The following is a 14,160-nucleotide window of genomic DNA, read 5'->3' on the forward strand; positions in this document are numbered from 1 at the left end:
ATGAGTAAACATAAACGAAAGTAATAAACAACATAAACGAACGTTCACGAATATAATTCAACGAACGAGACCATTGTTCATGTTCGTTCGTTTAGTTAAATGAACGAGAATTTGTGTTCATATTTGCTCATTTATTAAATAAACGAACATAAACGAAAATCCCGCCGAACGGTTCACGAACAGTTCATTGAACGTTCGGTTCGTTTACAGCAGTACTTTCACACCACACTAAATCAAATGCCTACGTCAATCGATGTTTTTCAGCATAAAGACTCACACTATCATTAGTATAATTCAAAGCCTTAACCAATTACACATGAGTAAAAATTCTGAAAATTCAATATGCTCTAGAAATTATGACTACAAACCAATAACCAAACACATGACGTACACAAATAGATTCATTAATAAAATTTGTTTATTTGTAATCAAAACAAAAGCAAAATTGAAATTCAGTATGCTAATAGCTTCTTAGTTCTTACGTATAACTCACAACCACAATGATATAAAAGACAACACAATACTCGAAACAAAAATCTAAAATAGACAAACTTTATTACATAGATGAGAGAATACAATACATATAAAGAGTTAAATCAGAAGATGATAGTATAATACATTCTTGGTTTAAATACTCAAAACAAAAAATAAGAGGCATACAACATGATTAAAATGGAGTCGCTCATCCCATTGCGACCATTGCTTCTTTGTCTTTAGTTGATTGATTTTTACTCTTGGTGTTTTAAATTTAAGAAGATTCATTTTCCGTTCTGTTCAGACCAATTCTTATCACAGATGCATGCACTTTAGCCGTTTCAATACGTATATGAAAACTCCATGTGAACAATTGGCATTAATTTGGATCCCCAAAACTAGTTGGGCCATGAATGGTCCCCCAAATTTCCCCATTTACCGGCCGATCCTAATTTTTATATAAACATTATATCTAATCAAATCTACGTAATTGTATTTAACATCATAACGTCACATAAAATACATAAATAATTTTTTTATTTATATAGACAAAGACATAAATATTGAATACAATATAAGAACTATAATATATTTATAACTAGATGTGAAACCACGTGTTACACGCGTTTATTAAAAATAAAAGTTTTATGTCTGTATACATTAAATATTTTTAAAATCTATTTCATCTTAAAGTTTAATAAAATATATTTTATTATATCTCAATTTGATAATACTGTTTTATAATATTTCATTATTTTAATTTAAGTAACAAAAAAATCATAATAAATGTTTTAGTGGTAGTAAAAATAAACTATTTATTATTATATTCATTTTAGTGAGATAAATATATTTACCTTAAACAATAAATATTTCATTAATTATAGTGTTGATCTACACATTTAATATAATAAATATTTTACATATATAATAATAGAGGTTTTAATTAATATAATTGATTAATTTTTTATTAACAAAAAAGTAAAAATATGACATGTGGATTTAAGTAATTCAAAAATCTCCATAATGACATGTGGAAAAAATCTTGAGAAAATAAAAAATATCAAAAAACATTTTTATTTATTAAGATAGATATGTTTAGAAATAAGATAAATAATTATAATCAATCTTTGTTTTTTCATCTTTAATGAACAAAAAGATATAAATACATTTACAATTAAGATAAAGAATTATTGTCAATCTTTATCTTTTCATCTTTCAAAAACAAAAACATAAATATACTAGAGTCATCAAATTGATTTTTATCTTGTCTTTTCGTCCTCTTTCATTATCTATTGGTCTTAAACAACAAAAAAGTATGAAAAGACAACAAATGGAACAAAAATACTAATAGTTATAGAATAGTATCGATAAAATTAAAATAAGAAAAATATATTTTATAAAATTCAAAGGTATTAAACAATATATAATGTAACATATATTGTTAAAAAAGTATATCTATGTTGATTTCAAATTAAAAAATAAACATTTTTAACCTTTAAATGTTTCTAAATAATAAACAAGTATAAAAAATGAAAAGGAAAATATGATTAAAATATGAATGATTGGATATCATGGTTGGTAATTGTAACATCCACATAATTTCCGATTTCGCTAGATTATTTCTAAGTTAAGTTACATTTATTTTATTTAAGTGTAACTTTTAATTATAGTCATAAATCATTATGCACAAATAATTAAGATTTATCAGTGATTCAAAGTTATTATATTGATTGATCTACTTATACTACCTTACCTCCCATATGATCCTACATGGTTATTCCTTACGTGATAGATCTTGATGTAGACATTGAGATTATTGAGGAATCTATACTATAATTATTATAGTCTCCAAGAATATGAAACTAGATTAAGGCTTAGTGCTTTATACGTCTAGGTCTCTTTGGAAGTGCGAAGCGAAGTGCTGCCGAAATCGGCAGTCACCAATTTCTTCTCAAGCGAGTGCATAGTTCCTTTAATGAACATGATTTATACAAGTATAAAGTGTTAAATAATTATTGGTGGTCGTATGTGAATTGTATGCTTATTTCCTGGATTATATGTTATATATATATATATATATATATATATATATATATATATATATATATATATATATATATCATGTTATGTGCGAACCAATATAATAATATTAGATGGAGCATTGTTAAGAAGATAAATGAATAATAATACCTAATACTATGTAAGGAATATATATATATATATATATATATATATATATATATATATGTTAGTATCACTCACGAATAAAGTTGGTATTAGAAGTTGGTTACATGCGTTGTAATCTAGTCTAGAGTTAAACTTAGACTTATGGAAGATACCTAGTTCAATTAAGTTTGATATCGAGTAGTTTCATTAGGAAAATATGTGTAAGATAGGGACGAAGGTTAAAGTTCTGCCCCGTGACACTTTCAGGTGTCGATGTACGGTAGCTCCCTTGGATAATTAAAAATAGTAGGTCCTATTTAGACAACTAAAATGGTAGGTGTGGTCACCTCCAAGAATAGGTAACAACACTTGATCATTCTAGATAATCTTGTGAGCACGTTGGTGGCGTGAGCTTATTACTCATAAAAGTAGATGAAATAGGATACCATATTCATCAAATAATCTGATGACTCATATGTCTTTATGAATGCACCAGGCAAGGAATCCTCAAGCTAAGTAGTCAAGCTTTTTAACTGTTCATCAGGACAAATAATTTATCCCTGATAATCTGAGGATTGATAGGAATGGATATGTGAGAATGTAAGCCTATATGGTTATTGTATGGTAAAAGTTGATTTTGTAGGTATGACAATTAAGTACTATTATCATAATAATATTGTAGGATTGAAATCCCTATGCATCTCACCTGACCTACTCAATTTATATGCATCACATGTATCAAGACTTAAACCAGTGGAACTTGATTAGGACGCTGAGTGATTACGAAACAAACTACAATAATATTCAAGACCATCAGCTCTTTACATTGTAACTTATGTATATGTATTGATTATGATATCCTTAGGTTTTAATATTTTGGAAACAAACATTTTTAATCAAAATGATCTTTTGTACTCGGATTTTCTACAAATATAAATAAATTATTTTTAAAGCGTAAAGAAAATTTTTAATTGGTTTTGAAAATTAGAAGAGGTCACATTTTGTATCACAACATTAGTTTAAGCAAACTAGGAAGAAGGGTTTATTTCTAGACTTAAACTTATAATAATAAGCGATGATGGTGAATAGGTATCTAGAGCGTCCTAGGTTGTATACCTAAATAAACATAGACACTAGAATAATTTAGGGTAAAAGCCTTAAATAACATTAGGTGTTAAATAAAATTTTATATAGTATAACGTAGATTAAATACCTTGCTATAATATGCCCTAGCATACTTTAGGAAGATGCCTTATATGCTAACAGGTATGTAACAGAGCATGCCTTAGGTGCTCACCTAGATTGCTATTATTAGAAAAGTTAATGTAACATACACGTTTTGAAATCGTGTTTGAAGTAAATAATATTATGAAATATTATGTGAATTTGGATGTTGAGTTCTAACAGATAGCTTTTACTAGAAATGAAGTAAAACTATGTTTAGAATCACTCATAAAATGTTGGAAGTCTTATGAGATTCCAATTAAAAGCCAAATAGTGAAATATAGCGAAAATATAAAATTTGGAATAAGTAAAATTTTATTATTGAAAGATGTAGATAATCTCTATAGAAACATTTAGAAAAAAATCCTCATCGAAATCCGAGTTATAACGAATAAGTTATGACTAATCGAAGATCCGCGATAAAACCAGCATGGCGCCGAATGACGTAAAAAGTGAGTTTTTGATAAACTACTTTTTAGCCTTATTAATATAAATGAAAGTCATAGTATTCGTTAAACCGAGAAGTTCGATAAAAAGAACGTCAAAATCTGACTTCGTATGAGGAAGTTATGATTTTTCGAAGTTTCAGCTTAGTAGTAGACAGCTAAAAACTCGAATTTTAGATCGAGTGATTTTTAGCCGACACAACCTAAACGAGAATTGATGGTCTCGTCATTTGTAATACAACGGTAAAAAGTCTGACGAAAACGGACGTAGGATGAAGAAGTTATGAAATTTTAACGGATTTTCCTGTCCCGGTCCGTTAAAAATAATAATATTAAAATTAAAGTCAAAATTAGCCGACGAAATCTAAACAAAAGTTGTAGAATATAATTTTAAAGAACATCAAAAACGGAGCTCGTATGCAAAAGTTATGGATTTTACAAGATTTGGCACATTTTTCGAGAAAATTCGCATGAATAGTACTGCCACGTTAGCACTCGCATACAGCCTCCACGTGTCACCTTCTGATAGGACCAAGGTTGTTGTGTCGCCTTCTGATTGGACCAAGTCCGAGGTCCACTAAGCTTGGGACACCTTCACATGAGACACCTCCGGATCACCCTTGCACCAACGTGGAGCCTGCCCATTGGACCAAAGTTGGGTCCAATCCGAGGCTGCCGTCAGCGAGCCTGCTGTTCCGAGCCGAAGACCCAGCCGATGACGCACCTGAAGCCGATGACTCCTCACATCCAAGCCTCGCTGAAGCTGCCATCTGGTCCGAGCCTCGCAGCCACCTGCCCTCTTCCCTTCGCTTCAGATCCGCACCTCGGCCCTATATAAGGGGTGCGAGACCGCCCGGGTAAATGTTTGAAATTTGCCTATTTTCACCCCTAAACTTATATTTCTTCTACTTCCACTTCCCCCGAAGCCCCGGTACAGATTCCAAAGCCCGAAACACGCCCCGAGACTCCCAAGAAACCCGAAAAAATTATCTTTTCGGTTTCGAAGCTCTACCTCCGCAGAGCCCGATTTTCAAGAAAACTCCTGGTTTTCAACGACGAAAGTCATATTTAGAGCCGAAGTGTTGCCCAAATTAATATTTTAGCCCCCGGTTATTTCACGGTGAGTTTAATATATAGAAATAATTGTATGTTATGTGTTATATGTGCTACGTGCTTTTCAGTGTTATTATTCCGGGTCATTTTCCCGGCTTATTTTTATTCGCTATTTTTAATAGCAAAGAAATACATTTGACCATGTGATCAGTGAAAGGACTTAGATTCACGTTGGTACTGGTATGTAGCCTCTGGCCATGTGGAACATGTCTCCGTAAGAGAATAAATTCTATTCTATGGTAGTGGCAGAAGGTTAGACAGGGCTATAAGCCTGAAATCTACCAAAATGTTAATCTGAAGTTGTATATCTTCTGTGCCGTTTGGGCCAAAGCTTTATTGATGTATATCAAGTATGGAAATTTTTATGTCTCATTGATTGTATATCTTGAAATCAAGTCAATGATTGATATGGAATGTTGGTCACATGATTCACATATGCCCTTGTTGTTCCCTCTTTCTCTTTGCTTCAGCCATATTGAAGTATATATATGACATAACATTATATTGTATCTATTATTGAACTCACTAAGTGTCACCGCTTACCATCTCAATGTTTAACAAATTTGAAGGAGATAAGCATCCAGTATAGTTATATACTGGTAGAAGATTTTTGAATAGTTTGAAACTATTATATCAATAGAAGTTTATGAATAGTTTGAAACTATTATATTTTGCACTCCCATATGTATAAAACTATAGAATCCTGGGAAGTTATGTAGTATATAACACTTTAAAATAGTCGGTTTGTATCCAGTAGTTTGTAACCTCTTTATCAATGTAAAATATTGTTTTTATGAATATGCAAGTAGCATGTTTTGGAGTAACTATATTGTCGAGTATGAAAGTTTGGGTCTTTCATAAATACGAAAGTTAGGGTCTTTCAGTTAAGGTCTATTTCCAACCTAGAACCATGAAACTTATGTGTTTAGGATTCTAAATGTATCTTACTGTATTAGAACTGGCTTGTAACTTTTCATAGTGATTAAAAGGACTTATGTGTCTAAAACATAAATAAAACCTTACCTATCATAATAAACTCACATCTTGGTACACTAATAGCTTGTTCCTGAGTGGTACTTAAGAACAAAAACGAAAGGATTTGGAGGTGAGGTGAGGGATGTGGACGGAAAACCTTGTTCCCGAGTTTAAATTGTGGAAGGAAAGTGAGGGGATGTGAAGGATTTTGAAGCCCCATTTTCCTTCCAAAATTTCCTCCCAATTTGGGTGGATTCGAGAAGAAAATTGGAAGGATACGTAAATTGTAAATATTACGGACCGTTATACCCTAAAACCTATTTATAAAATCATGTAGTCGCATAATCAATACCTCCCTACAGAAACGATTTCGTCTTGATCATGTTCTCTACAATCATCCCTGCTAGCCAATTCATCCCTACAAGTCAATTCGTCCATCTGATCAGGTATGTAGCCTCTGGCCATGTAGAACATGTCTCCGTAAGAGAATGATTTCTATTCTATGGTGTTGGAAAATGGTTAGACAAGGCTATAAACCTGAAATCTACCAAAAAGTTAATTAGAAATTGTATGTCTTCTGTGCCATTTGGGTCGTAGCTTTATTGATATATATCAAGTTTGGAAATTGTTATGTCTCATTGATTGTATATCTTTGAATCAAGTTATTGATTAATATGGAAAGGTTGTCACTTGATTCAAATATGCCTTTGTTGTTACTTGTTCCTCTTTGCTTCTACCATATATATATATATATATATATATATATATATATATATATATATATATATATATATATATATATATATATATATTTATGTCTCATTAATTGTATATCTTGAAATCAAGTCAATGATTGATATGGAATGTTGGTCACATGATTCACATATGCCCTTGTTGTTCCCTGTTTCTCTTTGCTTCAACCATATTGAAGTATATATATATATATATATGACATAACGTTATATTGTATCTATTATTGAACTCACTAAGTGTCACCGCTTACCCTCTCAATGTTTAACAAATTTGAAGGAGATAAGCATCCAGTATAGTTATATACTGATAGAAGATTTTTGAATAGTTTGAAACTATTGTATCGATAGAAGTTTATGAATAGTTTGAAACTATTATATTTTGCACTCCCATATGTATAAAACTATAGAATCCTAGGAAGTTATGTAGTATATAACACTTTAAAATAGTCGGTTTGTATCCAGTAGTTTGTAACCTCTTTATCAATGTAAAATATTGTTTTTATGAATATGAAAGTAGTATGTTTTGGAGTAACTATATTGTCGAGTATGAAAGTTTGGGTCTTTCATAAATACGAAAGTTAGGGTCTTTCAGTTAAGGTCTATTTCCAACCTAGAACCATGAAACTTATGTGTTTAGGATTCTAAATGTATCATTACTGTATTAGAACTGGCTTGTAACGTTTCATAGTGATAAAAAGGACTTATGTGTCTAAAACATAAATAAAACCTTACCTATCATAATAAACTCACATCTTGGTACACTAATAGCTTGTTCCTGAGTGGTACTTAAGAACGAAAACGAAAGGATTTGGAGGTGAGGTGAGGGATGTGGACGGAAAACCTTGTTCCCGAGTTTAAATTGTGGAAGGAAAGTGAGGGGATGTGAAGGATTTTGAAGCCCCATTTTCCTTCCAAAATTTCCTCCCAATTTGGGTGGATTCGAGAAGAAAATTGGAAGGATACGTAAATTGTAAATATTACGGACCGTTACACCCTCAAACCTATTTATAAAATCATGTAGCCGCATAATCAATACCTCCCTACAGAAACGATTTCGTCTTGATCATGTTCTCTACAATCATCCCTGCTAGCCAATTCATCCCTACAAGTCAATTCGTCCATCTGATCAGGTATGTAGCCTCTGGCCATGTAGAACATGTCTCCGTAAGAGAATGATTTCTATTCTGTGGTGTTGGAAAATTATTAGACAAGGCTATAAACCTGAAATCTACCAAAAAGTTAATTAGAAATTGTATGTCTTCTGTGCCATTTGGGTCGTAGCTTTATTGATATATATCAAGTTTGGAAATTGTTATGTCTCATTGATTGTATATCTTTGAATCAAGTTATTGATTAATATGGAAAGGTTGTCACTTGATTCACATATGCCTTTGTTGTTACTTGTTCCTCTTTGCTTCTACCATATATATATATATATATATATATATATATATATATATATATATATATATATATATATATATATATATATATATATATATATCTAGAAATCAAGTCAATGATTGATATGGAATGTTGGTCACATGATTCACATATGCCCTTGTTGTTCCCTGTTTCTCTTTGCTTCAGCCATATTGAAGTATATATATATGACATAACGTTATATTGTATCTATTATTGAACTCACTAAGTGTCACCTCTTACCCTCTCAATGTTTAACAAATTTGAAGGAGATAAGCATCCAGTATAGTTATATACTGGTAGAAGATTTTTGAATAGTTTGAAAGTATTGTATCGATAGAAGTTTATGAATAGTTTGAAACTATTATATTTTGCACTCCCATATGTATAAAACTATAGAATCCTGGGAAGTTATGTAGTATATAACACTTTAAAATAGTCGGTTTGTATCCAGTAGTTTGTAACCTCTTTATCAATGTAAAATATTGTTTTTATGAATATGCAAGTAGCATGGTTTGGAGTAACTATATTGTCGAGTATGAAAGTTTGGGTCTTTCATAAATACGAAAGTTAGGGTCTTTCAGTTAAGGTCTATTTCCAACCTAGAACCATGAACCTTATGTGTTTTGGATTCTAAATGTATCATTACTGTATTAGAACTGGCTTGTAACGTTTCATAGTGATAAAAAGGACTTATGTGTCTAAAACATAAATAAAACCTTACCTATCATAATAAACTCACATCTTGGTACACTAATAGCTTGTTCCTGAGTGGTACTTAAGAACGAAAACAAAAGGATTTGGAGGTGAGGTGAGGGATGTGGACGGAAAACCTTGTTCCCGAGTTTAAATTGTGGAAGGAAAGTGAGGGGATGTGAAGGATTTTGAAGCCCCATTTTCCTTCCAAAATTTCCTCCCAATTTGGGTGGATTCGAGAAGAAAATTGGAAGGATACGTAAATTGTAAATATTACGGACCGTTATACCCTCAAACCTATTTATAAAATCATGTAGCCGCATAATCAATACCTCCCTACAGAAACGATTTCGTCTTGATCATGTTCTCTACAATCATCCCTGCTAGCCAATTCATCCCTACAAGTCAATTCGTCCATCTGATCAGGTATGTAGCCTCTGGCCATGTAGAACATGTCTCCGTAAGAGAATGATTTCTATTCTATGGTGTTGGAAAATGGTTAGACAAGGCTATAAACTTGAAATCTACCAAAAAGTTAATTAGAAATTGTATGTCTTCTGTGCCATTTGGGTCGTAGCTTTATTGATATATATCAAGTTTGGAAATTGTTATGTCTCATTGATTGTATATCTTTGAATCAAGTTATTGATTAATATGGAAAGGTTGTCACTTGATTCACATATGCCTTTGTTGTTACTTGTTCCTCTTTGCTTCTTCCATTTATATATATATATATATATATATATATATATATATATATATATATATATATATATAGACACACACACACACACACACACACATATATATATATATATATATATATATATATATATATATATATATATATATGGCATACCGTTATATTGTATCTATTATTGAATTCACTAAACGTCACTGTTTACCCTCTCAATGTTTTAATATATTGCAGGCAATAAGCATCCAGTATAGCTTTATACTCTTGAAAGAAATAAAATAGCTTATACTATTACTTTTGTATTTAAGTTTTAGTATGTATACAATATACAATATCCTGGGTAGTTTTGTAATAAACTTAAACTTAGTCGGTTTGTATCCAATTGTTTGTAAATAAATTATCAATGTAAAATATTATTTGTGAATATGCATGTAGCATGTTTTGGAGTAACAAATTGTTTTAGTATTATGAAAGTTGGAGTCTTTTAGTGTGGTACTGAGGATATGAGAAGAAGAGGTGTCGTCGTTGGTTCCCATGTGTTTTGGAGAGGGAGGATGTGAGTTTTCTGGTGTGGTATGTGCCGAGCCTTTCTATGATACCATATAAGGAAATAGAATCGAAGGAGATAGTGAGAAGACTGTTTCTGTATATTGAATTTGATTGATCACAAGTTAATACATCTTGTGTCTATATAGCAAGAATACCTAACAAGTTAATTCACCTAATTTAAATTTGTATTTATTTATATAATTTTTTTTTAATAATCCTGATTTTTTCCCTCCAAAAGTATATGAATCATTTATGTCTTAGATAATGGTTTCCCATTATATTTATTACTTTCCAAAATATATCCATTTAATGAGGAATTTAATTTAGTGAATGAAGTAAATGTTAATTTAAACAAGATATATATTCCTTAATTATTACACGAGTTTATTAAAAAATATCAAGATGTAAACATTAAACGTTTTTAAAATGAAATTTCAAAATACATACAAACGATGATATTGTACAATGAAATATAAAATTGAATAGACTGAAAAAAAAAAAAAAAAAAAAAAAAAGTCAATCTTTAAAATAGTATTGTTATGAAAAATTATAAGGTAAGATAAAATTTATAAGACATTAGAAGATTTGTATGTAAAATTATTAAAAACGTTACGGTTATTAGAAGAAAAATAAATCCTTAAGAACTTAAGATTAATAAAAATGTTATATATAAACTAAATTATAACAATAGTAATGAAATGTCATTATTTGATATTTCATATAATTCAAAGATATACCAAATTACATTGATGATATATTAAAAATATTCAAAGTTACGCAAAGGATAATGCAAAGTTCTTGCGAACACTAAATAAATAAAAACAAACATAAAAACTAGCACTTACATTTATAATCAATTTAAAATAAACAAATCATGATTTAGAAAAGAATTTCAATTGATGATATACTGAAATTAAATCCATATAACATTTGACATTCCATAAATTATATTTTATGATTTTATTTGAATAAATAAAATAACTGTTAATATTTAATACAGTGAAAAAAACGGTATATTAATTATCCATATAGGCTTAACTTAAGTAACCTTATTATTGAAAAAACATCTAATTATGATACTTATACTTGTATAACAATACCGGATATCATTCAACTAATATAACAATATATATATATATATATATATATATATATATATATATATATATATATATATATATATATATATATATATATATATATATATTATTCTAAAACTTAAACATATTTTCCAAAAAAAAAAAAAAAAAAAAAACAAAGTGGCATTCGTTGAGTTGAAGTGTTCCTCGCGCAACTCCTTCTCGTCGCTGATCATCACATACCCACCCAATTTTTTCAGATATATCCTCCGTGCACCCGTCGGATTCCCTGTGATACAGTGGCCGAAGTCTGTACTTCGGCTATCAGTCGACTACCTATTATGCTAACTGGTATGCATGGACTTTCTCTATACCAAATCAATCTAATGCTTTATAGCAGTTGTTCCCTGAATCACTTTACATCTTATACTCGCAATCCCCAATTGAGAAGGACTCCCCTGTTCATCCTAAGGTTGTCGCGTGGCCTTTCTTTCACTGCACATAACCTGTTTGATAAAAGTCCCCAAAGCCATGTAACAGCTTTTGTTCAAGGAAACAGGTTAAACAAGATACCCACAAAGTTCGAACTTTGTACAGCTCTTAATTCTTGTGCCAAGACACAGAATTTGCGCCTAGGTTCCCAAATCCATGCCCAAATACTTCACATAGGTTTCGACCACAATTTGTACATAAACAGTTCATTAGTAAACATGTATGCAAAATGTGGCGCCATTGTTGATGCAATGAAGGTATTCAATGAAATAGAGTTTCATGATCAAGTATCATGGACTTCAATCATATCTGGGCTTTCACAAAATGGAAAGGGAAAAGAAGCCATTTCTTTATTCAAACAAATGTTGAGAACACAAGTTATTCCCAATTGTTTCACTTATGTTAGCGTTATTAGCAGTTGTACAAAACAAGAATCAGTATCCAAATGCAGTGAGTTGCTTCATGCTCATGTTATAAAACTCGGGCATGAAAGCAACAAGTTTGTAATAAGCTCTCTCATTGATAACTATTCAAAATGTGGAAAGATGGATAAAGTTGTGATGCTATTTGAAGCATGTATAATGAAAGATTCTATTCTTTTAAACTCTATGATCTCAGCATACTCCCATAACCTTTTAGGTGAAGAAGCTCTTAAACTTTTCATGAAAATGCATAACGAAAACGTGAGTGTAAGCCAACATTCTTTGACCAGTATTTTGGATGCTTGTGGGGCGTTGACTGTTCTCCAACAAGGAAAACAAATCCACGCTTTGGTAACAAAAACGGGTTCAGATCAAAACACTTTTGTAATCGGTGCTTTGATTAACATGTACTCAAAATGTGGTAACATTAATGAAGCTAGCCATGTATTTAATCAAACAGTTCACAAGAACAACATATTATGGACATCGATGATGTCAGCATACGCACAAAGTGGTAGAGGTCTAGATGCTTTGGAAATCTTTGATCATTTAGTAATGGAAAAAGAAATAGATTTTACCCCAGATCATGTATGTTTCACTGTTGTGTTGACTGCTTGTAATCACTCAGGGCTTGTAGAAAAGGGTGTTGAGTATTTTGAGAAGATGAGATCATACAATTTGGCTCCTGAGATTGATCAATACGCGTGTTTGATTGATCTGTATGCGAGAAAAGGTGATCTTGAAAGCGCACGCAAGGTGTTTGATGAAATGCCATTTGAAGGAAATGCTGTGATGTGGAGTTGTTTTTTGAGTTGTTGTAAAGAGTATGGGAATGTGGAGTTGGGGAGAGAGGCTGCTTATAAGTTGTTTGAACTTGAACCATGTAGTCCTGTGCCTTATTTGATTTTAGCAGATATATGTGGTGCTTCTGGTTTATGGAGTGAAGTTGGGAATATAAGGAAGATGATGAGTGAAAATGGAGTGAGAAAATGTGTTGCAGGGTGGAGTTGGGTTGAGGTGGATAATGAAGTTCATGTTTTTTGTGTGGGGGATTTGTCTCATGTTCGATCGGATGATATTTATTTAGAATTAGAAAAGGTTAGTTTGGAGATGATGAGTGAATGTAGCAAAGAATATGACATTTTGATTAGTGAATCTTGAACCTAATTATTTAAGTAAGAACTATAAACCTCAACCAATTTAAGTCATAAATAGTTTTGTTAGAAGAGACAAATTTTAACTATAAATAAACATTTAAACCATCCCGAACTTATTTTGTTTCTTTAGAACAAAAAAATTTATATATAAAAGACTCTATATGACTCAAAGTTAGTAATGAAATTACATTTATACATTTTGCTTTTTATGAAAAACGTGAATTTCATTTCCTTTCTCGTTTTATTTATTAAATAAATGCAATTTTGGTTGATCAATAGAGTTTTTGGATTATTCACAAGAAAGTTAATTTGGGATTTCGGAGAATTATACATAACTTGGTGTTAAATATGTGTATTACACGAGTTGATTAACAAATATTAAATATTTTAAAGTGTAACATTAAATATTTTTTAAAATAAAATTTCAAAATAATAAGGAAGGAAGAAACATATTCAGCAGTTTATGGTTTATAACAAATAATTTACATATATTCAT

General features: G+C 30.7%; 1 protein-coding gene across 1 annotated transcript; it reads left to right on the plus strand.

The window, feature by feature from the left end:
- Positions 1-12,303: 12,303 nt before the first annotated feature.
- Positions 12,304-13,668, plus strand: LOC145030097 (pentatricopeptide repeat-containing protein At2g13600-like). Its single transcript, XM_078978524.1, has one exon. It carries the CDS (start codon positions 12,304-12,306, stop codon positions 13,666-13,668), a length of 1,365 nt encoding a protein of 454 aa, XP_078834650.1.
- The last annotated feature ends 492 nt before the right edge of the window (positions 13,669-14,160 follow it).

Source organism: Lactuca saligna, chromosome 2 (genome assembly GCF_052625555.1).
Source record: "Lactuca saligna cultivar CGN05327 chromosome 2, ASM5262555v1, whole genome shotgun sequence".
Lineage (NCBI taxonomy): Eukaryota > Viridiplantae > Streptophyta > Magnoliopsida > Asterales > Asteraceae > Lactuca > Lactuca saligna.

Excerpts from the sequence above, each read along its gene's own strand:
- LOC145030097 (XM_078978524.1), top strand. The coding sequence starts at position 12,304 with ATGTATGCAAAATGTGGCGCCATTGTTGATGCAATGAAGGTATTCAAT.